Source organism: Fusarium verticillioides, chromosome 5 (assembly GCF_000149555.1).
Source record: "Fusarium verticillioides 7600 chromosome 5, whole genome shotgun sequence".
Classification (NCBI taxonomy): Eukaryota; Fungi; Ascomycota; class Sordariomycetes; order Hypocreales; family Nectriaceae; genus Fusarium; species Fusarium verticillioides.
This window is the reverse complement of record NC_031679.1, coordinates 1,201,325-1,228,816: the sequence shown is the minus strand read 5'-3', so window position 1 is coordinate 1,228,816 and position 27,492 is coordinate 1,201,325. Positions and strand designations below refer to the sequence as shown.

General features: G+C 48.7%; 12 protein-coding genes across 13 annotated transcripts; 6 read left to right on the top strand and 6 right to left on the bottom strand.

The window, feature by feature from the left end:
- Positions 1-518: 518 nt before the first annotated feature.
- FVEG_15164 (ubiquitin-like modifier-activating enzyme atg-7) lies at positions 519-3,496 on the bottom strand. Of its 2 annotated transcripts, none has more exons than XM_018904285.1 (4): positions 2,807-3,496; positions 2,635-2,758; positions 1,294-2,589; positions 519-1,246 (listed from the first exon to the last, which is right to left on the bottom strand). In XM_018904285.1, exons 1-4 carry the CDS (start codon positions 3,004-3,006, stop codon positions 779-781), a joined length of 2,088 nt encoding a protein of 695 aa, XP_018746892.1. In that variant the 5' UTR covers positions 3,007-3,496; the 3' UTR covers positions 519-778. The 2 variants fall into 2 exon arrangements, with proteins under 2 accessions (XP_018746892.1, XP_018746893.1); XM_018904286.1 differs by having other exon boundaries at positions 2,635-2,743.
- A 572-nt stretch (positions 3,497-4,068) lies between these two features.
- On the bottom strand, positions 4,069-5,615 carry FVEG_02993 (hypothetical protein). Its single transcript, XM_018890556.1, has 2 exons — positions 4,423-5,615; positions 4,069-4,369 (listed from the first exon to the last, which is right to left on the bottom strand). Exons 1-2 carry the CDS (start codon positions 4,608-4,610, stop codon positions 4,297-4,299), a joined length of 261 nt encoding a protein of 86 aa, XP_018746894.1. The 5' UTR covers positions 4,611-5,615; the 3' UTR covers positions 4,069-4,296.
- On the top strand, positions 5,309-6,930 carry FVEG_02994 (glycosylphosphatidylinositol anchor biosynthesis protein 11). Its single transcript, XM_018890557.1, has 2 exons — positions 5,309-6,186; positions 6,239-6,930. The coding sequence occupies exons 1-2, from the start codon at positions 5,833-5,835 to the stop codon at positions 6,656-6,658; spliced, it is 774 nt and encodes a 257-aa protein (XP_018746895.1). The 5' UTR covers positions 5,309-5,832; the 3' UTR covers positions 6,659-6,930.
- Positions 6,931-9,311: 2,381 nt separating this feature from the next.
- FVEG_02995 (plasma membrane proteolipid 3) lies at positions 9,312-9,797 on the top strand (the record flags this gene model as incomplete). Its single annotated transcript, XM_018890558.1, has 3 exons — positions 9,312-9,328; positions 9,503-9,609; positions 9,748-9,797. The coding sequence occupies 3 exons, from the start codon at positions 9,312-9,314 to the stop codon at positions 9,795-9,797; spliced, it is 174 nt and encodes a 57-aa protein (XP_018746896.1).
- Positions 9,798-10,959: 1,162 nt separating this feature from the next.
- Positions 10,960-14,052, top strand: FVEG_02996 (hypothetical protein; the record flags this gene model as incomplete). The annotated part of the gene is made up of 1 exon (XM_018890559.1): positions 10,960-14,052. The coding sequence occupies one exon, from the start codon at positions 10,960-10,962 to the stop codon at positions 14,050-14,052; it is 3,093 nt and encodes a 1,030-aa protein (XP_018746897.1).
- Positions 13,944-15,111, bottom strand: FVEG_02997 (hypothetical protein; the record flags this gene model as incomplete). Its single annotated transcript, XM_018890560.1, has 2 exons — positions 13,944-14,325; positions 14,373-15,111. 2 exons carry the CDS (start codon positions 15,109-15,111, stop codon positions 14,156-14,158), a joined length of 909 nt encoding a protein of 302 aa, XP_018746898.1. The 3' UTR covers positions 13,944-14,155.
- A 754-nt stretch (positions 15,112-15,865) lies between these two features.
- On the bottom strand, positions 15,866-16,499 carry FVEG_02998 (U3 small nucleolar ribonucleoprotein IMP3; the record flags this gene model as incomplete). Its single annotated transcript, XM_018890561.1, has 2 exons — positions 16,317-16,499; positions 15,866-16,261 (listed from the first exon to the last, which is right to left on the bottom strand). Exons 1-2 carry the CDS (start codon positions 16,470-16,472, stop codon positions 15,866-15,868), a joined length of 552 nt encoding a protein of 183 aa, XP_018746899.1. The 5' UTR covers positions 16,473-16,499.
- A 259-nt stretch (positions 16,500-16,758) lies between these two features.
- FVEG_02999 (hypothetical protein) lies at positions 16,759-17,555 on the top strand (the record flags this gene model as incomplete). The annotated part of the gene is made up of 2 exons (XM_018890562.1): positions 16,759-17,205; positions 17,256-17,555. The coding sequence occupies 2 exons, from the start codon at positions 16,759-16,761 to the stop codon at positions 17,445-17,447; spliced, it is 639 nt and encodes a 212-aa protein (XP_018746900.1). The 3' UTR covers positions 17,448-17,555.
- FVEG_03000 (hypothetical protein) lies at positions 17,176-20,443 on the bottom strand. The gene is made up of 3 exons (XM_018890563.1): positions 20,143-20,443; positions 17,857-20,091; positions 17,176-17,803 (listed from the first exon to the last, which is right to left on the bottom strand). The coding sequence occupies exons 2-3, from the start codon at positions 20,061-20,063 to the stop codon at positions 17,635-17,637; spliced, it is 2,376 nt and encodes a 791-aa protein (XP_018746901.1). The 5' UTR covers positions 20,064-20,091; positions 20,143-20,443; the 3' UTR covers positions 17,176-17,634.
- A 627-nt stretch (positions 20,444-21,070) lies between these two features.
- On the top strand, positions 21,071-22,261 carry FVEG_03001 (oxidoreductase). Its single transcript, XM_018890564.1, has 2 exons — positions 21,071-21,450; positions 21,506-22,261. Exons 1-2 carry the CDS (start codon positions 21,106-21,108, stop codon positions 22,220-22,222), a joined length of 1,062 nt encoding a protein of 353 aa, XP_018746902.1. The 5' UTR covers positions 21,071-21,105; the 3' UTR covers positions 22,223-22,261.
- Positions 22,262-22,886: 625 nt separating this feature from the next.
- On the top strand, positions 22,887-25,287 carry FVEG_03002 (hypothetical protein). The gene has a single exon (XM_018890565.1). The coding sequence runs from the start codon at positions 23,085-23,087 to the stop codon at positions 24,750-24,752; it is 1,668 nt and encodes a 555-aa protein (XP_018746903.1). The 5' UTR covers positions 22,887-23,084; the 3' UTR covers positions 24,753-25,287.
- FVEG_03003 (hypothetical protein) lies at positions 25,002-26,649 on the bottom strand. Its single transcript, XM_018890566.1, has one exon. The coding sequence runs from the start codon at positions 26,555-26,557 to the stop codon at positions 25,235-25,237; it is 1,323 nt and encodes a 440-aa protein (XP_018746904.1). The 5' UTR covers positions 26,558-26,649; the 3' UTR covers positions 25,002-25,234.
- Between the last annotated feature and the right edge of the window lie 843 nt (positions 26,650-27,492).

The window sequence follows — 27,492 nt, the reverse complement described above, 5'->3', positions numbered from 1 at the left end:
AGAATGTCTACGGAACCCTCTGAGAAGTGTCGCAAACTCAACTTTGAAAGCGTCCGACAAGTTGACAAGTATGTTTCTTCATCTTACGAGTTATCACCAACATCTCGATCTAGTTAGACATCTCATATATATAGAAACTGTGAGTTATGATCAAAGCGCACCATTCCAACAATCCCGGGAAAGCTTGAACCTTTGAATGTTTCAGACACAAATCTCTTATTAATGAGATGGCGTCTTCACGAAGAGGGTCACATTCTTTAAGTGAATGGTGGAGATAGATCTGAACGGGTGTATGCTTGATGACCTCCGATATACCGAGTCTGCGGTTGTGAACGTGTTTCTCCTGTAGCTGAGGTGATGGTAAATGAGTCTGAAGGGCCTTTGTTGATGCTGGAAGGGTAATGGGGTTTGCAATATCGATCTCCTTTTCTCAGTAAAATTTGAAGCTGGGTTACTAACAGTGATATCATGTTGCTTTTGGCCAGCAACTTCGAATCACTGTAGCTGGGAAATTTTCAACGGGATGACATTCATAGCGTCGATCTGAGGTATGGATATGACAGCGCTTTATGTAGACCTGACATTGACGATATAATGACGATATATCAAGAAAACTGTAGTGGAATACTATTGATACTGCCGTGTTCCTTTTGATCTTACCTGCGCTTCCGGACTTACACGCATGATGGCCGCATTGCAGCGAACGACACCACATCACTTCTACTTACCCTATAACGACCCGTACCCTGTGATTCCGACGCCTTTAGGCCAGAATACTCTAAATTAGCTCTCCGTCACCTTCTTCAACGAGGTCATCGTCCTCATCCCAGTCAACCTGGGCAGCCATTTCCTCTGCTCTTCGCTGGACCTCGGCCAGGCCCGATAGCTCCGCCACATAGTCCTTCTCTTGCAAGGCTTTCTTCACAAAGCCCCATCCGTCACTGCGGTAGGCATCAAGAATCTTAGGGCTGCATGCGCTACAACAGTCGTAAGATTGACCGCGGATGACAATGTTCTGATATGTCGAGACATAGCCCCTTATTTGATGCGGAACCAAACCCAGCGGATGGTCAGGTGGGTCTCGCTCTGGAACCACTCCAGGAGTTGGCTGTGGTGCTGGTGCATCTTTGCCTAGGGGGTGTTGTAACAAGCTCGATAGAAGTTCAACAAGAAGGGCAGACGCAATCGCTGCAACACCGGGTCGAGTGACAGTACATTGCTGATCCAGGGTCTGGTCCTTTTGAGACTAAAAGAATGTTAGATACGTTCTAAGAAGTAAAAATGGAAGCTTACATCAGCTGGGGCCACGACGTCGTTGCAGAAATAGCAACCAAGCGGTGTCTGCCCTTCGGCATGGCCTTCAGAACCATGTCGCATAACAACATACGAATCGAAACCCAGGGCAGCGTTCATGACAATCTTTCCTTTGGCCTTTCCCATGACCGTTGGCAGCCATCGAGACTCTCGTGAATCCATGAGGAGGAAAATGGCATCGTGTTCGTCGATAAGCTTCTCCAACTTTTCGAATTCGCCCCTTGTCTTCGACTCTTCTATGTAAGGGTGGCCGAGCATAGGTACAAACAGCGTGTGTCCTTCACTATCTATGCCTGGGAAGATTTCTTTCAATGCTTCCGCAGCTCGAGGTGCTTTTGCTCTTCCTCCTTCGAGGCAGTCTTGATGGTTGAATAGTGGCTGTCGGACAGGGTTAGAAAATGATACTCGCCCGTAATCCACAAACGTTATCTTCCGGACGCCCCAACCCATAAGGTTTCTTGAGACATAACTTCCCAGCGTACCGGCGCCAAGTAGCAGGCACTTCGTGTGCTTAATGGCATCTAAGTCGAGCTCAGGGGCGATCCTCCATTTCATGAGCTTCAGGTTCAGGTCGACAGAGCCTTCAGCCTGTCGTGCAGGATCCATAGACTCTCCTAGGTTGACTTGCTGTGCCTGCAGTTTTCCATTGTTCGACCGTGCCCAGCCAGTAACCTTAGGCATTTCAGAGATCTCTAAGTTCTCGACTGGATCTATCTCGATTGGGAGGATAACGCTGCGAGCTTCGTGTCTCTTTGCCTGGATGTCTCTGTAGCAGATCACTTTGGTCTTTGTCAGATGAAACCTTTGTCGGATAAGGACTAGAAAATTTCTCAGGGGCCATCCAGGGCTTTCTGGGTACGTCGAAGGATCAACAAATGCAACGTAACGGTCCGCCTCAGCCACCTGGTCGAAGAAGCCATTCTCAAACTCTCGCAGCGAGGCAACTTCCCATCGAAAAGGAAGTCCCTGTGAAGACTCCGGATCATCTGTATCCTGATCTTCGCCGTGTACCTTCTTGACCAAAAAGAAGCCATGCTCGCGAGAGTCAACACTGTACCTCCAAGTTCCTACCCTGTCAACAAGCGCCGTGCTCTCCCTGGAGTCGAGACGTTCGGCTGGGCCGGATCGCTTCCACGAAGGATCAGAGTGCAGGGCAGGGAAAGCGAACCAGTACATAAACTTGTACTTTTTCAGGTCCGCGTATGAAAGTATGATGAACGACGAGAGCAGGGATGGAACAGAGTAGATACTACCATCTTTGATCGCATCCCAAATCTAGAGTTGTCAGCGGTGCTCTAGTCTCCGTGGGCTCATAAATACCTGTCGACCAGCAGTCTTGAGCATGGCAAGTTTGTCTGTATTCTTGAAATCCTCGAGTGGATTAACGTTCCTAATGATTCCCTCGGCCCTCATTGTCTCGAGAGACGGACTGGGCGCATTAGTTCTGCCACGGTCAGAGAATGACTGTGCATAAATCAAACCGCGGACCTACCTGCTGCTCGTAAGGGCATTCCCTAATATCTGCATGCGACAGCTGGATTCTGGTTCTTCCAACCGGGGCTCATAGAGACCAAGGATGCTCCGCGCCGAGTCGTCGAGCTTGTCATGCTCAAGCTTCGAGGCAAAGAGCGCCGAGTAGAACGATAGCTCGATCTCTGACAGGAATGGTGCGAATTGCAAAGGGGCTGACATGGTGAAGGTTCCAGCTTGTGTGACGCTGGTGAGGCAGGCCTTTGAGTGGGTTGAAGAGGGAAGGTTCGTCCCAGCTGCGATGCCTTGGGTAGGTAGGTACCTTGGGTATTTATGCTTCTTGGACAAGGCAGCAGCTGCGTCCCTGAGGCAAATAAACCTTATGATTAGGTACCTTGTTGATGCCGACCTGTCATAGGATTATCACTGTTTATGCTACTGTTATGTAAAGCTAAAGAAGCTCTTGTGAGGTTGAATACAGATTTGATATGCCCTGTTGCTTTCCTCGTCGCTACTGTAGGTAGTTAAATAAGTTCTTTCGGACGTGCAAGTATCTCCTTGGGGCCGCGACCGGATCTGTTATAAGGCCATAGGTAGTTGTGTGTATTCAGTGATCTTGCGGAAGGTTCACCTGAACGGATAAGATGACCGTCACTGGTGACCTTGAGTGGGGTTCCAACTTAGGTCAAAGGCGTCAGCGAACAAAACTTAGGACCTTTACTCTAACTGATAAAAATACTTAGGTAACTTTAGTGGAGGCTTAGGAGGCCTTTAGATCAGCTTTTTTATGACTTAGGATAAATGTCCAAGGTTTTCTTGTCTCCCCTAAGCCCCACCGCGGGGTACTGGGCGCCGTCACGGAGCCTCCTTGTGTTATCGGACCAGGTCTTATCGGACGTCACCTACAATACCGCACTTAAGTAAATTTCCCCAAGTTTTCCTAAGTTGACCAAATAAGTTTACCTCAGTTCACCTAAGTCTATAATAGATTTGCACAAATTTCCTAAATTTACCAAAGTTTGTCTAAGTTTATAATAAATAATCTGCTGAGGGACTTTCGGGGTATCACTCGGCGTATTTGGGGGGTTCATGAGATATTACCAGGGAGCCGTTTCATTGCAAGATAGAGCTCTCAAGGATAGCGATCGCTAAAGTACTCCATATCGTTGATGTATCATGCATGGGACGATTCGTGTAAGTGATGTAATCTGAATATCAAGCGGGGTGCTTGAGATAGACTGCGAATATTGGAGACAATGGGCAGTGATCACAAGAAAAAGAAGCTTTGAAGTTACAACATTTGGGATTATATAGTTCTAGAAATTTATCATATGTAGTCGTAGATGGGTTGCTTTAAGCACCCTTCCTGGAATGCACCGCAACGCCTTTCCATGCTATGTACAAGTGACTGTGCATCGTCACAATCTAGTTGATCCCAATATCGAGTAGTGGTACCGTCGAGTCTTGCTCGGTCGATGTTTATCCAAGAGATTGGAATATTCTGTATATCTCTTACAGTCTGCCGTCGAAGGCATACTGGGCAGCGAGGGGCCAGCCGAGGATGACAGCGAAGCCAGGGAAGAAGCTGAGACGGTGTTAGTTGATATTGGTAAAGCTTTGGATGTTGGAGCAACTTACAAGAGAGCTTGGCTTCCAACTCGCTTGAACATCTTGGCGTAGTCGGGCTTAGCAGGCTGTTGAGTGATGGGAAGACGCTCGAATGGGTGAGACTCCATGGCTCGACCAGCGTTTCGCATAGCAGTGAGGAGAGAGAATTGGCGGCGCTGAACAGCGCGGGCGGCAGATCGAACAACGATGGGAGACATGGTGATTGAGTTTAGGGGAGTTGAGTTGAGTTGAGTTTTTTTCTTTTTTTTGAGGTGAATCGATTTCAAGTTATCCTTGGAGAAAACACAGTAGTAATATACCCAAGGAATTGAACTGAGTGGTGAAGATGTTTGTTGAGTGGAGAGTTGTGATTGCTCTGTTGATGCTTTAGATGCTGCTGATGATGAGAGAAGAGACTATCTTTGGGAACGGTAGATGGCATCCTCTTATACAGAGTTGCGATGCCGATCATTTTTCACTAAAGATCACAAATTTAGTCAAGGATTCCTTCAAACGGCGATCTCCCAGAACCCGTGCAGCCGGGTACATCCATTGTGGTCAGATTTCATCTGGTTTGGCAACCATCATGCCACTGTAGAGACCTGGATCCTGGGGTATTAGAGGGTGTTTTGACAGCTGGCCAATCATTGTTCACGGTAAACCATCAGTCAGCACAACAGCCCAGAGGTGCATGGCACGATTTCTAAGGCGTCGAGGGCGGTTGTGGTGCGATTCTGATTTGGTCGGCGGGGACCGGTGACGCTGGCGATTGGTCAATGGGTACACCCTTACCAACACCCTGTTTCTCCCGTCAACACTTCGTCGTTATCGACTGATTCTGAAGGATCCCAAATGAAGCAATGACCTGCGCTGTTTCCGGGGAACGGCGAAGAGCAAGTGGTTGCATTCGTGAGCCTGGATTGCGAATAACACCAGGGTTTGCCATGATATGATGGTCATTCAACCACTCACGAGGCTCTCATGCTTACCCCAAAATGCACATGCCCATGTCGTTTCTAGTCACGTTCTAGGTTCTGGCCCAGATTGACAGGACAGCCCAGATTTGATCGCATGAGATCCAGATGGTGATAACCATGCCATAATTGCCCTGGCTCTCGCCGATGCCGATGCCGATGCCGATTCTGGTTCATTCGTTCCAATGGTTTATTCTTAGTCCACCTATTCCCGTGCCGATAGTAGGCCTCTTTCGGAGGATTCATCCTGTTGTTGCTGTGAGTGAACCCATGAGGCAACGGCGCGGAGGAGAGAGAAATCGGAGCCGAACATTCGGCCAGCTATCATCATGTGACCGAAAACGTGATTTGGTATCCAGCTACACCTGTCAACTCAAGCTACCTAAGCTAACCACCTTGTTGGCGATCGCGACGAGACTAGCTTCGAGCAATTGCTCAATACACACTCCTTTTACAATTCTCGCCAATGCCACTTGTCGACCCCGTCGCCATGTCGACAACACTTGTCAAGAGCGGGACCGCCGCCCAACAACCCGCGCCCAAGGCCGCCGTGCCCGCGATTCCGCTTGTAAATTCCCCTGCAGCTTTGCCCGCATCAGTCGCTCATCAGCTGTTGCTCGCTGGCCTGTTCTACTGGCGCTTCGATGCCCTGGTGGCTGATCCCGTTTCGACTCTTCAGACTGGCCTCCCAGTTGTTGCTGCCATTCAGGCTGTCTATCTTATACTGAGTCTTCCACCAGCGGGATCCTCGGGCTCCTCGAAGAAGCCTCGTCCTGGTGAGAAGAAGAAGTCGGATGGACGGGAGGCAAAGGCTATTCCTGTAAGTAGATTTGTTGTGTGTGGAAGCCATCAAGCTAATGTCAATGGTATAGACCGCCGTTATTTCATTGCTCCTAGCTCTAATCCTGACGCCGGTTCTTCATCTCCTCCTTGTCCTCTTTGGCGCGCCATTCCTTACACACGTTCCTCATACATTCTTGTGCTGCGCACATATCGCCGTCCTCGCGATTTATCCTGTCTTCTACGTTCGTGGTTCCGACCCCGTGCCTCTCCAGGCTGTGGTGGGTGTATCAGCTCCTTTTGACCAGACATTTGGCGGCTTTGTTGGAACAGTGGTTGGGGCCTGGCTTGGAGCTGTTCCCATTCCTCTCGACTGGGATCGCGAGTGGCAGAAGTGGCCCGTCACCATTGTTGTCGGTGCTTACATTGGATATATCGTTGGATCTCAGATCTTGGGAACCGTTTTCTTTGGAAAGCGGTGGGAAGTCACTCCTGAAATCAAGGAGGAATAAGCTATTGTTTCATGGTAAGAACAATAGCCATTTTCTCAAGATGCCCGTTTGATAGGTGGGCTGGGATTTACAGAGATATTTCTGGCTTTGGGTACATTGTCATGTGCCATGGCAAAAAGTTTGATATAATGAGATCGCCTACTATCATAGCGAAGAATACTTAATAACGATACTGTATTGGCTTGCCGCTGCTCCACTGATCAGAAACGAATTCATAGCCATGATAGAAATACGTATGTATGCTGTGCGATTGGTCGAACGTGTCTTCCTCCATTGCTCTATTTCAAGAGTACATAATGTTCATCATATCGTCTGGGGATGATATGAGGTAGTGCAAGCGAAATACCCTATACCATGTTTAAGATCATGATCTTCCATATCCTCATCATACTGCAGAATTTAGATGATGAACACTGATATCATCGGGCTGAAGAATTATGCTGGGTCGCTGATTAATAATAAGGTATTCTTTATGGTTTCTCATCTAACTACCTTACTATAAGGCACACAGATAGCCTCCCGTATGCTTGGCACTACTTGGAATCGATCGAGCTGATACTACCAGATAAAGTCTCAGCATACGTAAGTAAGTACTAGTTTTCCCTCGATATCTCCAAATCAGCTAGCCCTTGGCAGTCGTTTTAGTTACCTTGGCTCAGACGTAATTGGTGTATACATGATTGGACGTATGTCAAGACATCATGTTGATTCGCCGATGGCCTTTCAGAAGGCCATGTTCAGAGGTTACTGGTGGAACAAGCACTAATAGCCGAAGAGTTACCATGACTTACTGGTATGAGAGAATGATATTGTCTCAAAACTGATTAATTTGCAATGCCGGCACCAAGTTCAATAGTCTGACAAAGCCTATCGACAGTTTGCCTCTATGCATTGATTGACTGGTACTCCGTAGTACTGGATAGAGAACGGTGATGCTCGGCTTGCGTTGCCAGTGCGAAAATGCTCTAGGACTGATCGTCATTGGGCAACCCGTATCCCACAACCCTGCATGTTCGGCACAGCTGGGGCCAAACTCTATAACCCCGGATTGTTGATGTGTTAACGCTGATATCATCGTAGCATCTTCTGAGATAATAACCCAAAGTTAGACTTTGAGACGGACTCATCCTTATCGTGACGCTTTCCTTGAACAGACCGCGAGGGAGAGAGATTATAGGCGAGGGCCAGACTTGTCGAAATGGGACTGGCGACTCGTCGTCTCTTGGCCCTCCACCTAGCAAGTGCCGATGAGGCCGTGATAGAGGGCTTGGAACTTCAGTTCATGCTTGGCACTGACGCGTGCGCTCGAATCTTCTGAAACATGAGATTAGCCAGCCAAGAGCCAAGCTGAGCCAGCGGAGACCAGGACAAGCCACGTCAAAATCAGGTTAATCTAGAACCTGCAGGCCAGCTCGGGCGCTTATTCCCAGAGCATGCATGACCAAAGAAAATTTTAGCAACAATCATGTTTCCCTTTCAGGCAGGGCATTTTTTTAATTGCCCTGTTGTAAGGGCTTGGGAGTCGGTAGACTCGGCATCTTTTAGTGGTAGTCGCCCAGTAACGTGCTGATTACGACAATTGGGTGTCAGGTAATCTTGCTTGTCAGGCACACTGCATAACATTAACAACTTCCTATTATCGAACCATGAACCGCCAGTTACGATATCAGAGAGGCTCAGAGTGGCCACAGCACATTATACACAGATCTATATCGAGATTCGAGTTTGAATTTGGCATCGAGAATGAAGGATTGCGATAACTCAGCCACAGCGATTAACGAATCCTTCACATCGTCAATCACTTCGCTAAGATCAAGTCCAGTTGGCGATTGATTGAGGCTCGCCCCAGCCACACTGCGGCATTCGCCTCATGACGTAGCCCGAGAAACCTTGTCAGTTCCGTGACATGGAAGTTGGCCGGGGTGATGGAAAGAAAAGCGAGCTCACTATACCATTGCTCACTGTAACATATCAAGCACATACTGGTAGACCTTGATACATAAATTATTTGTCAAGAAATACGAAATTCTAGAATTATCAAGGTACTTGATTTCTTTTTCTCAGTTTAGATGCTATAATACAGTCCCGCGTAGCATTCGTTGGTGGTGTTTGTGAGGTAACCAGTTGTTTTTTTCTCTCCTGACGGGCTCACCCGGCTGCTAATCTTGTAAACTCATGTACCTAGTACAAGCCTACAAGGTCAGGCGGAGAGAAAGAGAAAGCAGGGACACATTTTGCTTGGCCCACGCTCTGTTTCTCTTCGTCGTCCCTGTGGCTTGCCTCATCCTAGTCAATCGATGACGCAGTGCCCAGAAAGAAAAGGTGCGGGCTGAGGTTGCGCGGACGATTGATGTTACTTGGACAGGGAAAGTTGGAAGCTACGGAACGAAATTGGTTTGGCAGTGATTATCTGCTGAGGTTGAATGGGTGTGTATCCGTAATGAGTGATGTGATGCCATGCCCGTTCTTGGCCCGCCCGTTTGTGACGGAGCCTTGTATAAAAGACAAACCATATCCCTCTCAACTAAGATTCTGTTTCCAACATCTCATACAAACTCTGTCTAACGAAGCTATCCAATCTTCTCACTTCCAAACACTACCACTACCTGCCATACACACTTTCGAGTAATACCTCGCCTTCACAACTGACAACATGCCTTTCACTGCTAGGTAAGCTCAGCTCGACATCTTCAACCACATTCGACTTCGCGACGTCATCCCGAGCGATCCGCTGTTAGGGCTGTCGCAACATGGCGACTGTCGGTAGCTCAGGAAGAGACACTCGAGTTGTTGTGGTTGATTGAACAATCACCAAGATTATACCTACTAACACTCTTCTAATAGCGATATCTGCAAGATCCTCCTTGCCATCATCCTCCCTCCCGTGGGTGTCTTCCTCGAGCGTGGCTGCGGTGCCGACTTCTTCATCAACATCCTCCTTACCATCTTGGGTACGTTCCTCTTGTCTCTCCTCATCCCAACCTCCATTATCCAGCCGCATCCGACCCCTCCGCGGGTTCGGGCTTACCCATCGTCCCTTGACCGTCCCTTCGCGCATTGCTCAGCAGTTTACTAACACTCCGCTTCAGGTTACATCCCCGGTATCATCCACGCTCTGTACATCATTCTGAAGTACTAAGCCTCTTCGCACCTCGCTCCTCAGCTCGGCGGCGCTACTCGGATCGCTTCAATGATGGCTGCCCCGCTTTCTAATTGTCCAAGACTGGCCAGCCATCGGTTGTCATTATCCATGCGACACCTCGTCTGACGGCCAAGGCCAAGACACCAATGACTGCCGAGCAATCCGGGCGCATGCTGTATGTCGATGACGCTGTGAAGAGCTGTGCAGATTGTTTTCCTCGCTTTGATACCTTACGCCGGTGTTCCGCGCTTGGCGCTGGATGCTGATTTTACGACTGGCACGGGCGCGACTCAAGTTTCTTATTTTCCTTTATTCAGTCACGACATGATGGAGGCGCATGTTGGATTGGCTCTCAATGCAAAGATGCACTGGGCTTTTTAGTAATTAATTCGATACCCGTCAATCCAACAATTCCCTAACACGTCAATGCTACTGTTACCTCGACGCTTTCTCCGCGATATGAAGATTTAGCTGAAGCTCAAGTGAACAAGTGATTGCTCTTCATCCCATTGTACAGACTTGCATCGGCAGATGTGTATGACATGGGTCCCCTGTTCTCGACGGACAATGCGCTATCCATAGGCGGACACTTTTCAAGACACGTCAAACTCAAACTACTGATTAGATGAAAACAGTCGCACCAGAGTACAAATTTGGTTATGTTTGGCAGTGCTTGCCTTGTCTTACACCGATGTTGGAACTTTGGTAAACAATGGAATTCTGTAGCCCCATCGTCAAGTCCCAGAAAGAAAGGGAAAAAGATCACTAGACTCACGATTACCGACTCAGGATCATTTGGCATTGTCGAGCGGGTTCATCAAGGGCGATCGCTGTGGCTGTGCGTTCGTTCAATGGATCCAAATAGAAACGAGGGTGGAGCTAAAATTTCAGCTTGGGCATTTTTGATTGTCCGCAAAAAGACAAGAATTAGAATGGCGAGTACGCGTATCTAGCTTTGCGATTGAGATTGATCCCTTCATACGCAACTCTAAGCTGAGTGTTGAGAGCGTGGCTGCGGTTTGGCAATCGAGGCTATCTTAAGAATGACATATGCAAACATGCTTAAATACAGTCACGTGCTTTCGCTCCTTATGACGCTACAACGCGTCGCCACGCGTTCATCGTACCGTGTACTTCACCATCGACCTCACTCTTCGTTATGCCTCCTGCACCGCCAGATGTAATAGAAATACCTGATGATGAAGGCACGGCTTCGGAGTCTGAGAATAACGCCTCATCCTTTACAAAAACCGCAGGAAAAAGAAAACACGATCCTGACCCTGACATTGAGGAGAAGGTAGAATGGACTGGAGACGAAGAAGATCTACCTGCAAAGCCCAAGAAGTGTCGTGGCGGGCGAAAGTCAACTCGCAAAAAGAAAGGGGATGATGTATATGGAGAGTCTGAAGCACCCAAAGACGATTACGAGCTCGGAGGTTTACCTGATTATCTGATCGAGCGACGGCGCAAGTTTGACACCAGGAGGAAACTTCACCACGATAATGCTCTTATGGTGCCTCCTGATTATTCGGGGATTCACTTCGAAGAAACGAGAAGACTCAGGGAGCTGGAAGAGCGACCCAAGTTCAGTGAAAGCAGTGGCATAAAACCTTCACGACCATACAAAGATATCGAGCTGCCCCAATCAGCAGGTCTTATCCCAGCTTCGATCGCACAGTATCTTCGAGATTATCAAGTTGCTGGCGTTTCATTTCTGCACAGGAAATTCGTCTACCAAGAAGGGGGTATTCTGGGAGATGACATGGGCCTTGGAAAGACGGTGCAAGTTGCTGCGTTTCTAACAGCTGCATTTGGCAAAACTGGCGACGAGCGTGACGCTAAGCGGCTAAGACAAATTCGCCAATATCCCGATAGGTGGTACCCGAGAATATTGATTATTTGCCCCGGGTCTCTCATTGTGAACTGGAAGAACGAATTAGATCGTTGGGGCTGGTGGCATACTGACCTGTTCCACGGATCCCATAAGGACGACGCATTGAGTACTGCCCGTGCAGGGCTAGTCGAAATCATGATCACCACTTATGACACATACAAGAACAGCCGAAGCTCAATCAACATGGTTCAATGGGACGCAGTGATTGCTGATGAATGTCACCGGCTGAAAGACAGATACTCAGAGACCACCAAGGCTCTCAACGAGATCAATGCACTTTGTCGCCTGGGCCTCACTGGTACCGCGATCCAAAACCGATACGAAGAGCTCTGGACACTACTGGACTGGACTAACCCTGGACACTTCGGGACTCTGGCAGAATGGACACAAAGAGTCACCAAGCCCCTGACTGTTGGCCAGTCTCACGACGCAACCAAAGCTCAGCTCAGCCTGGCAAGAACAACAGCTGACAAACTAGTCCACAATCTGCTACCACAGTATTTCCTTCGGCGAATGAAGTCCATCATAGCGAAGCAACTACCCAAGAAAACCGACCGAGTCGTCTTCTGTCCTCTAACAGATCTCCAGAGGGAAGCATACGAGAACTTTTTGGAAAGCGCGGACATCGATCTCCTTCGCAGTCTTTCTGATCCCTGCTGTGGAGACAAGAAGAGAGGATGGTGCTGTGATCGCCTTCTTTCTAGCGGCATACGCTGGCAGAACATTGTTTTTCCTAGCATGATCGTGCTGCAGAAGATGGCAAATCATCTTACTCTCCTTGTGCCACAAACCACCGACTTGGAGGGAAAACACGAGTCGGACTTAAACACTCTTCGAACTTGCTTGCCTGATGACTGGAAATATGTCTACGATAATCGGGATCGGATTAAGAATCTTGTTAATCCTGAGTTTTGTGGAAAATGGAAAGTTCTGAAGAAGTTGCTCAAATTCTGGCATTCAAACGGAGACAAGGTCCTTGTCTTCTCTCACAGCGTGCGACTTCTTCGTATCCTCCAGCATCTATTCACCAATACGAGCTACACTGTTAACTATTTGGATGGCTCCCTGAGCTATGAACAACGCCAGGAAGTTGTTGACACATTCAACTCCGACCCGACGCAGTTCGTGTTCCTTATTTCGACCAAAGCTGGCGGCGTGGGACTCAACATCACATCTGCGAATAAAGTCGTTATTGTTGACCCTCACTGGAATCCGTCTTATGACCTTCAAGCCCAGGATCGAGCCTATCGCATCGGCCAAACTCGCGATGTTGAGGTTTTCCGCCTTATATCGCTCGGGACAGTCGAGGAGATTGTGTACGCGCGTCAGATTTACAAACAACAGCAAGCAAACATTGGCTACACTGCATCGTCTGAACGCCGCTACTTCAAGGGTGTCCAACAGGACACTGATCGAAAGGGTGAAATATTTGGTCTTGCCAACATCTTTACGTACCATAACGATAGTGGCTTATTGCAGGAGATTGTGAACAAGACAAATATAGCCGAAGCAAAGGCGGGCGTGCATCTTGTGGACGTCAACATGGAGCAGGCGGCCAAGGATGGAGAGGACCTTGCGGTGGTGAAGAATGAAGAAACTGGTGCTGAGGATGGTGGTATGAGTCAGCTTGCCACTCTACTCACAGCAGAGAACCAGCAACGAATGATTGAATCCAAAAAGGCTAAAAAGCCAAAGAGCGACGCGATCCAAGCGATCCTCACTTCTGCGGGTGTCGAGTATACACACGACAATAGTGAGGTGATTGGAACGTCCAAAGTCGAGGAGCAACTCTCTCGACGGGCTGTCATGACTACATACTCATCTGGAGATGCTGATGGGCAGAGTACCCTTTTTGCGGAGAGTGATGACGAACAAGGGGACGGCCTGCACAGCATGTACAATCCCCCTGAAGAAGTGATGCTCCGACATTTCTGCGAAATGGCCAGAGAGTTTGGCTTCAGGAATGCAACAGACTTTGCACTTGTTGTGGAGAGTTGGAGTCAAGAGGCAAGAAGAAATTGTCTAGCAACATTTTATAAGAGGAGAGCTGCGAAGCTTATACAAGAAGGCATCATCAAGGTGGATGATGTAAAAGATACTGTTCAGGTGGACACTAAGCACGACATCGACGCCAAAGAAGAGGTCAAGGATGAGAAGAAGGATGCTAAGCTGACCGTGAAACAAGAAGACATCAAAAAGGATGACACCAAACATGCTTTGGTGAAGACGGAGACCACAAAACTGGAGGCCGTTGACACCAAGATGGCGGGCGAGAAGAAGATCAAAACGGAGGCTCAGGGGTCGAGTATGAGAACCTCGATATTCCTCTCAGATGACGATGATGATGACGAGCTGTGACGGGCGTTGGCGCACCGATTTGATACCCATAATGCATAACTCATATTTTGACTCCCAGCCGCGACATGGTTCCGGTAAATCGTGAAATACTATGGACACCCATTTATTTGGTTAATGTTCCAACAACATGGGGAAGAATGCCAAATCTTGCCTCTCCTTCAGGCTGTGCTAGGTCAATCTTCTCCCATGGTCCGGCTTCTCTTAACGATTTCCCTGTCGATCGGCAAATGCGGCACGACCCCATGACTTGTGACCACACAAGACCAGTAACCCCTATCGTTATCAGCAATTGCTTTTTTGGGGCTGGATGACTGACTCACATTGATAGGCACGCAAGAGGACGCCCCTGTTCTCATTGATGCGCACATGCTCATAGGCATACCATCGGCCCCCTTTTTTGAGACTCTGATACAGAAGCTTGATGTTCTTGTCAGGCTCAGGAATACTGCAGAGACACAAAATTGTGACGATGCAATCGACACTTTCTGGCTCAATGCGCCCATCCCAAGCCTCTGGATCGTTGATGGATTCAATGCCCACTGGGACGACCTCATAGATATCATCGAGGCCAATCTCCTTCACTCGTCGTCGCAGAGTTGCCGCAGACTTGGGATTTGGCTCAATGCCATATACGCGAGTCAAACCGTTGCCTCCTTTTCTTCGCCTCAATTCTCCATCCGCGTCTCCTTGGTTGTTCACTCCAACGTTGACTTTGGCAAACACATCCGCCCACATTCCGGTCCCCGCACCGATCTCAAGAACGACACCGTCGATAGGCTCTCCAACAACTTCGTCTCCCATATGTCCATTTCTCACACGACCTTCGAGTAATGGAATGACACGGTTCTCAGCGTTGGCTTTTACCTGCGGTCCGATGAAAGCCCAGAAGTTGCCGAACCAAACATCCTTGAAGCGGGATGGCGAGAACAAAGTTCGGAAGTCCTTGTTCCTGATAACCTCGAATAGGGTGCCGGGAAGGAAACGCATAGCGATTCCCATGAAAAGATAGGGGCCAGTGAGGCACTCCACGAGCTCCTTGAGGGTTGAAAAAACTGCCATGATGGGCAATGAGTCACAACTATCTAAGCACGGGGATCGTGAAAATGCGTATGCGGGTGCTATATAAGGAAGAAGGATTGCTTTATATAGAGTAGGATGGGGGACCTTTGACTTATCGGCTCATTTTGTAAGTTCTCCGCCTCCCGGATACGGAGCCGAGCGGGGCCGAAGGCGCCCAACGGAGCAACCATGATTGTCACTGTATCGTTCTTAGCATATAAATTGTGTGTGTGGTGTAGCATGATATTGTTTCTGCAGAGTGTGGGGGTACTTTTGCAGATGCTGATCCTGGAAACATGCCTCTCCTAGACAGAATTATGGTCCTGGCTTATCTTATACGGAACCATCATGATCAACCTCTATTTGGGATTTGAGCTGCCCAACACAATTATTCTTGTCTCAGAAGATCTTTGAACAATGGCTCAGGGCTTGCCCTCGTGCCGTTCATGACGCCATCCATGTAAGATTTTGGTTGGTCCAAGGGGGTGTCAAGGCAGAAACACGGAGAACATTGCCTGGACACCAAACAGGAGCCGCCCATATCATCTGCCACACTTGCACGTCCCATGCAACGTAAAAACTTTGTCGAGATTTGACCAAGAATCTATTATCGCAGATAGAGCCATTCTCGAACTTTTGAACCATCATGGCGGAATCCTCCAAAGAAGAACACATACAAAGACGCCCAAACTCCCAATTGCCCATACATTTTCCTTCCCTCCCCTTTCCACCTTGTGCCATCCAAATAGCCACATCATAGCAATTCGAAATCGTCCAGCTGATCGCGGTACTTCATGATGTTCCTCTTGATCTTGCTGCCCACAGTCCATGTCACAAAGTCCTCCATGCCTCTTGTGACCAAGTACGCAGGATCCGTAACTGTCTCTGTACCCACGCGCACATGACCCTGCTCAATCATCTTCGTAGCCGCTTGCACGGTCTCAGCCATGCGCAGTCTTGTCATCAGCACAGGCAAGCGACGGCGCGCAAATGCGCTAACAGTAACACTGTTCTCGACAGCGGAGAGCTTAGAGGCGCTGGAAAGGACACCCATGTCGTAAAGCTTATTGAGGAGAAGTTCTTCGTGCTTGCGGCGTGTTGCGTTCTCGGGAGGGAGGAGGGAAAGGCGATGGGCGAGTTGGCGTAGAGACTGCGATTGTTAGTACCATGAATCTACGCCTGAGATTGAAGTGACATAGACTTACGCCGCAAAGACGGTTATACTTGTGATAGTCCTCGGGCTTCTGGATCATATAACGTCGCATGACGGCCTTGTCGCGATGGCCATTGTCGGATTTGTATGTGATGAAGTCTGTCTTTCGGAGGAGCTTCTGCTCGTGATGCTTGAGTTTTCGCACCATGATCACGGTAGTTGTTCACCTCCAAGTACTAAACACTCCGTATTCCTCGCTTAATGGTTTTTTTTATGTTTCGGCGCAGTTGTTGGTAGAGGTAATCGTTGCTGTCCCGCGATATAAAAAGTTTAAGGTTGGATGAGAAAACGATAAAATCTGGGTGGAGTCGCGGAATCTGCCCCGCCGCATTCCGCTTGGTCGAAAAACCTCCAACGGTCGAACATCACCAAAACCAGCTCTAGAGTCTCGCAAACCGCCAATTCGACCGACGCTCCAATTGCGACCGCCCAAGATGCCTCCTCAACTACCGATGGCCTCGACGGCCTCAACTGTTGCGCGCAGCGTCATCCGTCCATTTTCCACCACAGCAACTACTGCAGCTCCCGGCCGACAACCCCCCTCCGGTGGACACGCCAGCCGTCTTGCTAGTCTAAATGCCAGCAACAGCAAGGGGCCAGTTGGCCGAGGAGCTCGAGGAGATGCTGCTGCGAGGCTCCTAGAGAGATTCAAGACGCGGACAAACTCGTACACTATGGAGAAGACGGCGCAGATGGAGTTTCTCAAGAACCAGAAGATGTCAAACGATTTCCTCAAGCAGATGCCCAGACGATGGGAGGCTGGTGACGTGTACTCGCCGCATGATTTGAGTCCCGTCGAGATGCAGAAGTGGAGGAAGAAGACTGTGCGAAACAATGATGTTATCGATGCTCTTGGAATCAGCCCTCTGGATATGTACAAGGTGCGTTCATATCGCCAACCATTTGTTACCCACACTGACATTTCTCCTAGAACTTCTCACTCATCGAGCACTTCACATCAACATCTGGAATGATCAACCACTCCAATCTCACACGCCTTCGGCCCGTCAACCAGCGCAAGGTGGCCAAGATGGTTCGCCGAGTACAGGGCATGGGTATCTACCCCAGCGTGCACGCTCACCCTGAGATGCTCCGAGACCAATTCTTCTCACGCCACAAGTAGACCAGTCGTATATAGAAAGGGGAAAACGACTTGTTCTGCGCTGGCGTTTATGTTGTCTGGGATGATTGATGTCATGGTCATTATTTTTTGGTCATATGTATAACAGCCTCAACCTCTATGTAACATATTGATACAAATGTCTGCATCCAAACATATCTTCGTTTTATGCAAAATCTTTATGATACACTCAAGCTCTTATTACCCTGTTCAGCTTGTATTGGCACAGCGAGTCTTTGTTAAGTCGCTTACCCTTGGACTCGAGGTTAGCCCATGCTTCGGGATACCTCGCCTGGGCCCAGCTTTTGAAATTCGATTGCAGCGTCTGCCCTGGTAGAGCATTGAAAGCAATGCCCAGTCTAGTTTTGTTAGCGATTTGCTATATCAGTAGGATGATATTATTGAAACTCACGTCATTGCATCTGGCTCGCCCGCCGTCGCCAAGCTCATTCGCATAATGAGATCCTTAACCCCTGCCTCCTCTCCACTGCCAGCAATAGCACCAACATATGCGTTGTATACCACTGGTGGCACATCAATATCCATGCTCTTTATCCGCTTCCAGATGATGTGTGCTTGACTTGCACCATTCGGCGTACGCTCAAGAGCCCAGAACACAGCTTCTAAACTGGCATAGGAAGGCCCTTCTTGGGAGGCTGTGATCGCTTGCCAAAAGTCCATTGCCTGGGTAGTCTTCCCGCAAGCCGCATGAGCTAATAGGAGAGAGGTATAGAGTTGGGTGTTGGGCTCAACTGTTGTATCCATCTTGAGCATGTTGTGGACGATGTCCAGAGGCTCCTCATCTGGACATCGTGATAAACCCTCAAAACATGATATATATGTCTCACGCTTGGGGTGGTAATCGCTATTTCGGTGCTGTCGCATGTGGCCAAAGACATGGGATGCCATATCTGGACGTTTTCGCTCAAAAAAGGCCTCCATCAGCTGTACGCGGTGCTCAAAGCTAAGATCCTGGAAGAACTGCCGTAAAATCTGATACCCGTTCCATGCTCGTGAAGTGCTAGTTTCGCGATTCACACAGAATTGGGTGAATGCATCTTGAATGGCCTCTCGCTCCGCTGCACTGAATTGGAACGAGTGGACGGATAATATGTCCATAACTTCGTAGTGCTGCTCGTTCTCCAAGAATCGGATACACAGCGAAGCGACTGTCTCTGGCTCAAGGAGTACCTGGTTCTCCTCACACATCTCGACAATCTCTCCGATGACCTTGAAATTTGGTGTCGATTGTGTCGTGAGGGTCATCATATACTCGTTTACAAGTCGACCGAAATCCCACCAAAGATCAGGTTGAATGTGCCAGGGCTCGTGGTGTGTGACTTTCTTGTATGCTGCATGAACTCCCGGTAGATAGCCTGCATGAAGTCGCATCTCCATGAGGATAAGGTGAGATTCGCCATCCAGCGGGAGACCCCTGTCTGTAGCAAGCGAGAGAATCTCCTCAGTTAGTAAAGAGTCGTTCAGTCCCATAGCAGCTCGGAGAAGGCTGTTAATAGTGGCTGTGGTGGTCTTGATAGCTTCCTGAGAACTGTCCATGTGGGCTATCATCTTTTCTACCTCTGGTAAGCCTCTACCAATTATGAGAATCGCCTGCAACAGGCTATCCCAGTAATGTTGCTCCGGCTTCTCGTTGAGTTGGTTACCGATCTCAATGAAAAAGGGAATCGCCCATTCTTGCAGGTTGTTGCGGGCAGCGAAAGAAGCAACCAGGGGGATAATCTTGTTTGAAGGACTTCCCGATAAGAGTGGTTTCTCGAACCATTGCTTTGTCTCGGGGACTCGGTTGTTCTGGGCAAAATAAGTGACCAGCACTCGCTGAAGGTGCTTGTCAAAGGGGTATCCGTTCTTCTCGGCATAGTTGATCAGCTCGACAAGGTCCTCTTCACGGCCGTCCCTGGCAAGTCCCTCCGCTAAAGATAATATCGGATTTTTCGTCTTCTTCTTGCAGAATTCTATCACATCGTTCCATTTTGCGTAGGCAATCTCGAGAGCTTCTTTCGATCCGCCAAAGGTGCATAGCACAGTGAGGTACTGTGACCATAGTGTACCACTAGTCACCCAATTCGGTGTCTGCAGCTTCGGGTTATTGATGGCGGACCAAAGGGTTTTGGCGAAATCTAAATGATGTTCGGTTCTTTCGCGAGGTCGGAGGCTCTCGAGAGCATTGAGGGCTTTCAGAATGTCCCAGATCTCGATCTTGGCCTGGGTTGGAAATTCGTGTTCTTTAACAAGATATTCGAGGAGTCGACGGCATTGCATCGCTTGTGTACCGTTCAATGCCATACGACTAGACAGCTTTCCTTCGAAGAAAGATTTCCATGCCTGGACAAGCTCCTCTGTAGGTGGAGGCCGTAAGTTGTCGAGCATGCGACTCCTCCAAATCATAATCTTCTGCCATCCTGGTTCGAATTCGGGTTGACGAATCTCGCGGGGAGCTTTGGCGAACAGGCCGTCGAGGAAGAACCGTCTTGAGTAGCCATTATTGATTGTTCTAGGTGCACATCTTCGTCGAAGGGGGGCTGAATAGACAGCGCAAGACGGGGATCGGACTTGTTGGATAAGGACCCGTCGAGCATGGCGGGCCAAATGCGCCCTCATAATGGAATCAGTCTATGAGGAGGAGAGTCTGAACGAGGTTAGCCGTTGCCCATTACCGACGATTTTAATTGATCCTTACAAAAGCATGTTTGAAACGGCACATTCACAAAAGGTAGCGGGAATGGACTCGGCAATTGGGAAGCTCAAAATCCGATCGCGACACTGAGATTTTGGAGTTGAAGGCGGAATATCAGTCACCGATATTTATCCGATATTTAAAGACATTGAAATATATCCCCACCTCAAATACCTACGTTATCAATGGCATACTCTTCGTAAGAGCATCTCTTGTTATTTTTCTGAGATCATTGGCTTCGCTTAATGGAAGATTGATTATAGTAGCCAGGCAGGCCCAAACTTTTCCGATTCATGAAAGTTTGACCCCCCTTGGTCATTGTGTAAGGTATGTAAACATTTTAAGTTTTGGTGCCACCAGCACATGCTGGGATACCCAGCGAGCCACTGTAATTCAGATGATGGGACCCTAGATTTAACTGTGACCCAGACTTTATGAAGATAAACGTTCTGTTGCTCTGGTCAGTTCAATGGACATATGGTTCTACCCGGGGGTAAGTCCGATGAAGCCCTGGACCAAAGCGCAACCGTGGATCTACGTCATGAAGCTAACCCTGATGAGTAGCTTATAGGAGCTTCAACTCCTTTCGTTATCATGGCATCGTGATCGTTGGTCAACAAAGGCTGAAACGCATGTACAGTATTATTAATCCACCAATGCCGTCCCTAGCCAGTAAATAAATGTCTCGGATGATGATCCGATTAATAGACTCTCATGGCGCTCATTTGGCTGTAACTGCCTACTATCTACCGAAATCGTACCCCGCCCGAAGCCGCAGACGTTGGTGGGGTGCTATGATGAGCGTAGGTCGCGGAAAGGAACGAAAATAAAGAGCTGGAGTTTAAGAGTCACATCTCCGAAACAAATCCTTTCCGAGGAACTATAAAGAGCTTGACCCCTCCAACTTCCATTGACTTGTAGTCTTGAATCAAATTTAAACACCAACAGACACCATCAACCGTCGCAATGCCTCTCGTAACCCAGAACGTTAAGCCTCGTGTTATCCTGGGTCTAATGACCTTTGGACCCCCTGGTAGTGAACAGCTCGACGCGCGTATCTTTGACTCTGAAACTTACAACAAGGCTCTTGACCTCTTTCAAAGCAAGGGCTACAACGAAGTCGACACTGCTCGCATCTATGTTGGCGGCAAACAGGAGGGCTGGACTGGCTCGCAGACCAACTGGAAAGAGAGAGGACTTACTGTGGACACAAAGGTCAAGTATCCCGCCCAGCCTGGCGAGAACACATACGACAAGGTCATCCAGTCGGTTGAGACCAGTCTGAAGGAGCTGGGAACTGACTGCATCGATGTAAGTGGCATGTCCCGATAAGCTTAGTTGCATCATGCACTAACACGCCCATTAGCTGCTCTACCTCCATCGCCCTGACCGCGGCACTCCTTTCCAAGAAACCCTCGAGGCTATCAACAAGCTACACAAGGATGGAAAGTTTGTCAAGTTCGGTATCAGCAACTTCACCGCGTACGAGGTCGCAGAAGTTGTCATGATTTGCAAGTACAACAACTGGGTCCGGCCCACGGTCTACCAGGGCATGTACAACTGTCTCACCCGTTCTATCGAGGCAGAGCTCTTTGTGGCATGCAGGAGATACGGCCTCGACATCGTCGTGTATAACCCAATCGCTGGTGGCCTCCTTTCTGGCAAGATCAAGTCCATGGACATCAAGCCCGAGAGCGGCCGTTTCTCTGATCAAAGCAAGATTGGTACCGCCTATCGTCAGCGATACTTCAGAGAGAGCACATTCAAGGCTCTGAAGGCTATCGAGGAAGCTACCGAGAAGAATGGACTGAGCATGCTTGAGACAGCATTGCGATGGATAATCCACCATTCCGGACTAAAGGTCACAAATGGCAACGATGGAATTATCATTGGTATGTCCAACATCCAGCAGCTCGAGCAGAATCTTGAGCTTGTTGAAAAGGGACCTCTGCCCGACGAGGTGGTAAAGGCACTTGACCAGGCGTGGCTGTATTCCAAGGCAGATACAGCCAACTACTGGCACGGGGATTTGGAGTACACATATGATGTGCACGAGGCTCTGTTTGGTGCGTCGGCCAAGTAAAATAGCAATAGGCAGAAGTAATACAGAGCTTGGCATAGACCACCTAGAAACCTGAATATAAACTCACGTGCTGTCATTCATTTCTGTTGGTGGCACGGTGATACCGCTCACAAAGGTTGTCTTGGGTTTGGGGGCGCGTGGAGAGAATACAGAGGGCACATGACCGAAGGCGTCATTTGTTTGCAGGACAACATAAGAGTAAAGTAGCATCTCATGCAATCGGATCTTACAGAGAGATCCAAGAGACAGGTCAAAACCTGTTGTAGGTAACAGAGTAGGAATGTCCTTTTGTACCACGCATAAGCTTATTCCCGCACGTGGGAGCAGAGTTTAATCTCAGTTGGGAGTGAAGACTTTCAACGGTTAACGGTAACTTACTCGTCGTAACCTTTCACCTGTAACCGCGATAACCTCAATGAGTCGCTAGCAACAAACTCTCCTACCAGCGGCCATGATTCTACCTAAAAAATCGCCCCATGGCTTAACATTCGGTGCTTAGCCCTGTTCTCCAGTGGATTCCAGGTTCAACAATGACGAACCCCCCTGCCCCGTGCCATTACAACTCCCCGCGCTGTTGGTCCCCTGCGCTACAGCGGAGTAAGCCCCCTGCAAAATCGGGGTCTCGAGACCCGCTTGTCTCCGCCCCGGACCATCCATGGCTGTTTTTCAACACCACCTTTACATACCACGGATCCAATACCACGCCTCGATTTGCCAAAAAGACCAAACCCGGTGCTGCCCCAAAATCAGCTAAGCCGTTTCACTCCTTTATCGCACCCCTCGCCTATTGTATTCGTAATTTTGTCGTGGTTGTTTTTCTCATATCTTTATGTAAAGTACCCCTTCCCTTCCCTCTCCCTTCATGCCTCGGCGTGATACCAGTGACCAAGAAGTCCGCCTTCTGCAAGGTCACAATCGATCGTCTACAGACTCGGATTCTTCAACATCATCTAGCGACGATACCACATGCGAACCAGGCCCATCTTCGACTGCCAGACCAAACGTTGTTGGCGCCCGTGGCACCGCCGACCATCCGAGCGACGCTTCCGATCTTGACACGAAGCGCCACGATCCTAAGAATACAAAGATTCATAGTGACAGCGAGTGGCTGGAATTGGACAATATGGATCCCAATGACCTTCGCCGTCCTAATTACCATCGTCATGGCGATGGTAAATCTGGAACTCCTCTCCTTTACAAGGAAGATGACCCAGAGCGCGGCCGCGCTGGTTACTCGCCTCCTAGTGATGGGCCAAAGGGGTCAAGGGGGTCCAGCGAAGACGATCTCCCATATCATCCCAGAGAATCAATGGGAAGACCAAGTCTCAGTCGACGATCAACAATGCGCAGTCGAAGCCCTCAGACTGCTGCCGCTGCCGCCGAAGATTCGACCAAGAAGAGGTACACGTACGCAGGATTCTTCCTCATCATCAGTCTGATCGCATTCTGCGTCCAGACAGAACTGAGCGCATACATCCAACACGACCTTGGCTGGGACAAGGCTTATTGTATGATGTACCTCACCCACGGTTCTTGGATCGTGTTATGGCCAGTTCAGCTCCTTATTTTGCGCTTCCAGAAGCGCGATGTACCCTGGCCAGTATTCTGGAAGCGACATAAGCAGCAATTACGCACCACCGCCATCATGATCGAAAAGCAGACCTTGGATGTATTTCATATATCGATTCAGCATCGCGCGAGGCCCGTTCGCTATTTTGTTCGATTCACTGCCATCATTACCTGCTCACTGACCGTCGCTGGTTTGAGTTGGTACATTGCCGTTAGCCTGACAACGCCATCGGATCTGACGGCCATTTACAATTGCTCCGCCTTCTTCGCATACGTATTTTCCGTTCCACTTCTTCGCGAGCCTCTTCGACTCGACAAGTCGGTAGCTGTTCTGATCGCCATTGGCGGTGTTCTCGTCGTTGCTTATGGTGACACCAAGGAGGGAGGCGAGAGTGTTGAGGCCGGAAACCGATTCCTTGGCAATCTCGTCATTGGTGTCGGCTCAGTCTTGTATGGTCTGTACGAGGTCTTGTACAAGCGCTATGCTTGCCCACCCGAAGGCTGTTCGCCTGGTAGGGGTATGATCTTTGCCAACACCTTCGGTTCTCTGATTGGGCTCTTCACTCTCACTGTGCTCTGGCTTCCTCTCCCGATTCTCGACTGGCTCAACATTGAAAAGTTCGAGATTCCAGCTGCTTCCACGTGCTGGCTCATTCTCCTCGCGGTGCTTTCCAATGCCACTTTCAGCGGTTCATTCCTCGTTCTTATCTCGCTGACTTCGCCCGTCCTGTCATCGGTGGCTGCATTGCTCACCATCTTCATTGTGGCCATTGTGGACTGGATGATCACCGGAGAGCCTCTGAGCTTTGCCGCCATTGTCGGAGGCGCCATGATCATTGTCGCATTCTTGGGTTTGACTTGGAGCACGTATCGCGAGATGAAGGAGCATGCAGCGAGGGAGCCTGTCCCAGACTTTTCGGACAGCGACAAGGATGGCGACATCGACAGTGACGAAGATTAGACTTTGTGTATTCGACATGGCGTTTTGGGTTTAATGGAACGGCTTGGAACTAGGTTATGGCGGCGTGTCTATCATGTACAGACTCGACCGGCTGTTTTTTGAATTTAGAGGCGTTTGTCTGGATTTAGGGTTCATCTACAAGAAGCCTGGGAGGCTGAAGATTCACAAAGGAACTTGCTATTTGGACCAGCATAGTCGTGGATGAGTGATAGATTTCATATTCTACCAACATAGAGCATCATGTAGAAAAATGATGATCAAAGTCATCCGCGACATTATTCTATCTTTTGAATCCATTCCTTTGTAGCTGAGTTGGAACCCAGATTCATGGGCTTGTTGGAATTTGGGCAATATCTCAACAGTGCTAATGAATGTGCAAGGCAATCATAGAATTGTTCCATGTCCTGTAAGCTTAGGTATTATAAGATGCTGCCCTCTTAATCATAGAGATGACCTCTGCCAACCTTCTGGTCGCATGACTATTATTCTTCCATCATAATTTGTTCATCGGTGTTTTGAATATCACCCTTGACAAAAACACCCTCGCTTTCTTCTCTCCACCCATTCGATCCATTGATATGGCCATTGTAAGTATTCATCTTCCATACTCCTTCTGCGGGCTTGTCACCCGTCTCGAACACCTTCAATTTCTGCCAGCCCGGTTGAGGAACAGGTTGCAGCATCTGACGCACAAGCAATGCGTACGACGTGTCGCACTCAAGCCACAAGTCGGAAAGAATCACGTGTGAAAGACTACTGCTCTCCCAGAAGTCACGACTCTTGGGCATCAGCTGTACAAAGAGATGCTCCACGGGTGGGCAATTAGGGATGAGATGGTCAGTAATATGCTGAGAAAGGGGGAACGTGGCGATGTAGGATAATGAATGAAGGTTTGCACATAGAGTGTCAAAAGAAGGATCCGATGCGTCAAAGATTGCAGGAAGAAGGGTGGCTGCCGAGTAGTTAAAGAATTCATAGGTTGAATAGACTGGGGCGAAGGATCCCTCATTGACGAGGACTGAGCTCCAGTCTCTGATATGGAACAAGTCACAGGGGATGCGGTTCGTTGGCCCCGGAATGTGAGAAGGCAGAACCTGCACTTTTTTAGACTCTGTCATACTTCGGGATGGTCGTGATAATGATAGAACATAGTAGCCGCTGTTGAAAGCCCAGTAATTCGTTAAATCGACAGTTCGGCTCAAGAGTGAAGCGAGAACGTCTACTGAGCTGATCATGGTGATTCTCAAGGGATCAACGACATCAAAGATAGTATGCCAAAGCCAGTTGTTGTCCCAATAACACTGCGCTCTGTCTTCCTCAGTCCTTGTGTCACTACCCTCGGCGTCTCGGTCCTCTTGATTCAGAACAGACCATAACAAATTCCAAGACATGGGCGTCTCCGGCTGACGAGATACAGGAGGCAGTATACCCCAGAATTGGCCATCGGGATATCGATTCTGGCCTGATCCGAGAGGAGTATCGACCAGGATAGTGAAGTGATCAACGGAGGATGATAGGTTCTTTCTTTGGATGAAGTCCAGGACCTCAATTTGTGATGCAATGTCTTGTGCGACTGGCTTGTTAAATCGCCAAAACGGCCAAACGACATAACGAAAGAGTATTTTTATGACAGAGCTTCTCCAGAGCCGACATACCAAAGAAGCATTCTTGAGGGGTGTATGTGGACCGGATGATACCGGCCTGGTGAGCTTCGCAGGATCAAGGTAAATGCGCCTTTGTAGATCAGATTCGGAGTCAAGGAAGCTGAGGATGTGAGCGACGAGCTCGTTTGGAAGATTCTGCATGTTTAGCGAGGCCGTTACTCAGTCTCGAAAATTGTTTGTTTGATTGCGGCCAAAACGAAAACAAAGAGAGAGAGAGAGAGAGAGAGAAAACAGGTTGGAGTGGCATTTTGGAGAGTCGGGTTTCTGCAAGGCGTTGTTTATAAGGAGTACGACTGTACGACCTGATGACGGACTAACTTAGGATTACCCCACGTCACGTCACCAATAACTTCGGATACAGTGCAATCAACTCGGATTCGCTTGGACATCCCGGGAACAATGCTAATCTGATTGGGTGTCTGCAGATCGAGGCTGCATATCAAGAATTCTGTAAGTCTGTACTTGTAAGTTGTAACTACCTAACAGACGCTAGAATGCAACTTGTGAGCTGAGCTAGCCTATGAAAAGACTGATTAGAGTCTTGTAAAACACATATAAACCATTAATAATGTGCATATGCTGCTATTTTATATCCATGCAAGGATCCAAACGGATGCTAACATTAGTCGGACGTATCGAGTGTTTGTCAGTGACTACAAGGAATTGTCTATGCCCTCCGTTCCCTACGGCTACCAGAATACAAACAGCAGACTGTGCAACGAAAGGCGCCTTTTGAAGCTTGTTTATTGCAAGTATCCGCCTTTCTTTTACCTTGACTTGTCACTTCGAATTATTCTGACAATGCTTTGTCTTTGGAATATATGCATGAAAGGGACATTGTATTTCCTATGATAGGGTGGATAATATATACTCAATGGTAATCATTTAAGAACTCACATGAAACATAAGAAAGAGTCTGATACTATATGATTGCTTCGTTTTACCCCTTTTCGTCAAATCGAGTCCTTGATGTATGAGCCACAGCGCATGGGGACATCAATGTTGTGTTCTTGTGCGGTCCGTGTCCGATACAAACGAGTCTACCTATCTATAGTATGTACAAATTGACATTAGAT

Excerpts from the sequence above, each read along its gene's own strand:
- FVEG_15164 (XM_018904285.1), bottom strand. The coding sequence starts at position 3,006 with ATGTCAGCCCCTTTGCAATTCGCACCATTCCTGTCAGAGATCGAGCTA. Across the intron at positions 2,590-2,634 it reads TCAAGACTGCTGGTCGACAG|ATTTGGGATGCGATCAAAGA; the intron begins GTATTTATGAGC and ends TGACAACTCTAG. Across the intron at positions 1,247-1,293 it reads ACGTCGTGGCCCCAGCTGAT|TCTCAAAAGGACCAGACCCT; the intron begins GTAAGCTTCCAT and ends ACATTCTTTTAG.
- FVEG_02993 (XM_018890556.1), bottom strand. The coding sequence starts at position 4,610 with ATGTCTCCCATCGTTGTTCGATCTGCCGCCCGCGCTGTTCAGCGCCGC. Across the intron at positions 4,370-4,422 it reads GTTGGAAGCCAAGCTCTCTT|CTTCTTCCCTGGCTTCGCTG; the intron begins GTAAGTTGCTCC and ends ACACCGTCTCAG.
- FVEG_02994 (XM_018890557.1), top strand. The coding sequence starts at position 5,833 with ATGCCACTTGTCGACCCCGTCGCCATGTCGACAACACTTGTCAAGAGC. Across the intron at positions 6,187-6,238 it reads GGGAGGCAAAGGCTATTCCT|ACCGCCGTTATTTCATTGCT; the intron begins GTAAGTAGATTT and ends TCAATGGTATAG.
- FVEG_03000 (XM_018890563.1), bottom strand. The coding sequence starts at position 20,063 with ATGAGGGCGCATTTGGCCCGCCATGCTCGACGGGTCCTTATCCAACAA. Across the intron at positions 17,804-17,856 it reads GGCGAGCCAGATGCAATGAC|ACTGGGCATTGCTTTCAATG; the intron begins GTGAGTTTCAAT and ends TAACAAAACTAG.
- FVEG_03001 (XM_018890564.1), top strand. The coding sequence starts at position 21,106 with ATGCCTCTCGTAACCCAGAACGTTAAGCCTCGTGTTATCCTGGGTCTA. Across the intron at positions 21,451-21,505 it reads TGGGAACTGACTGCATCGAT|CTGCTCTACCTCCATCGCCC; the intron begins GTAAGTGGCATG and ends CACGCCCATTAG.
- FVEG_03002 (XM_018890565.1), top strand. The coding sequence starts at position 23,085 with ATGCCTCGGCGTGATACCAGTGACCAAGAAGTCCGCCTTCTGCAAGGT.
- FVEG_03003 (XM_018890566.1), bottom strand. The coding sequence starts at position 26,557 with ATGCAGAATCTTCCAAACGAGCTCGTCGCTCACATCCTCAGCTTCCTT.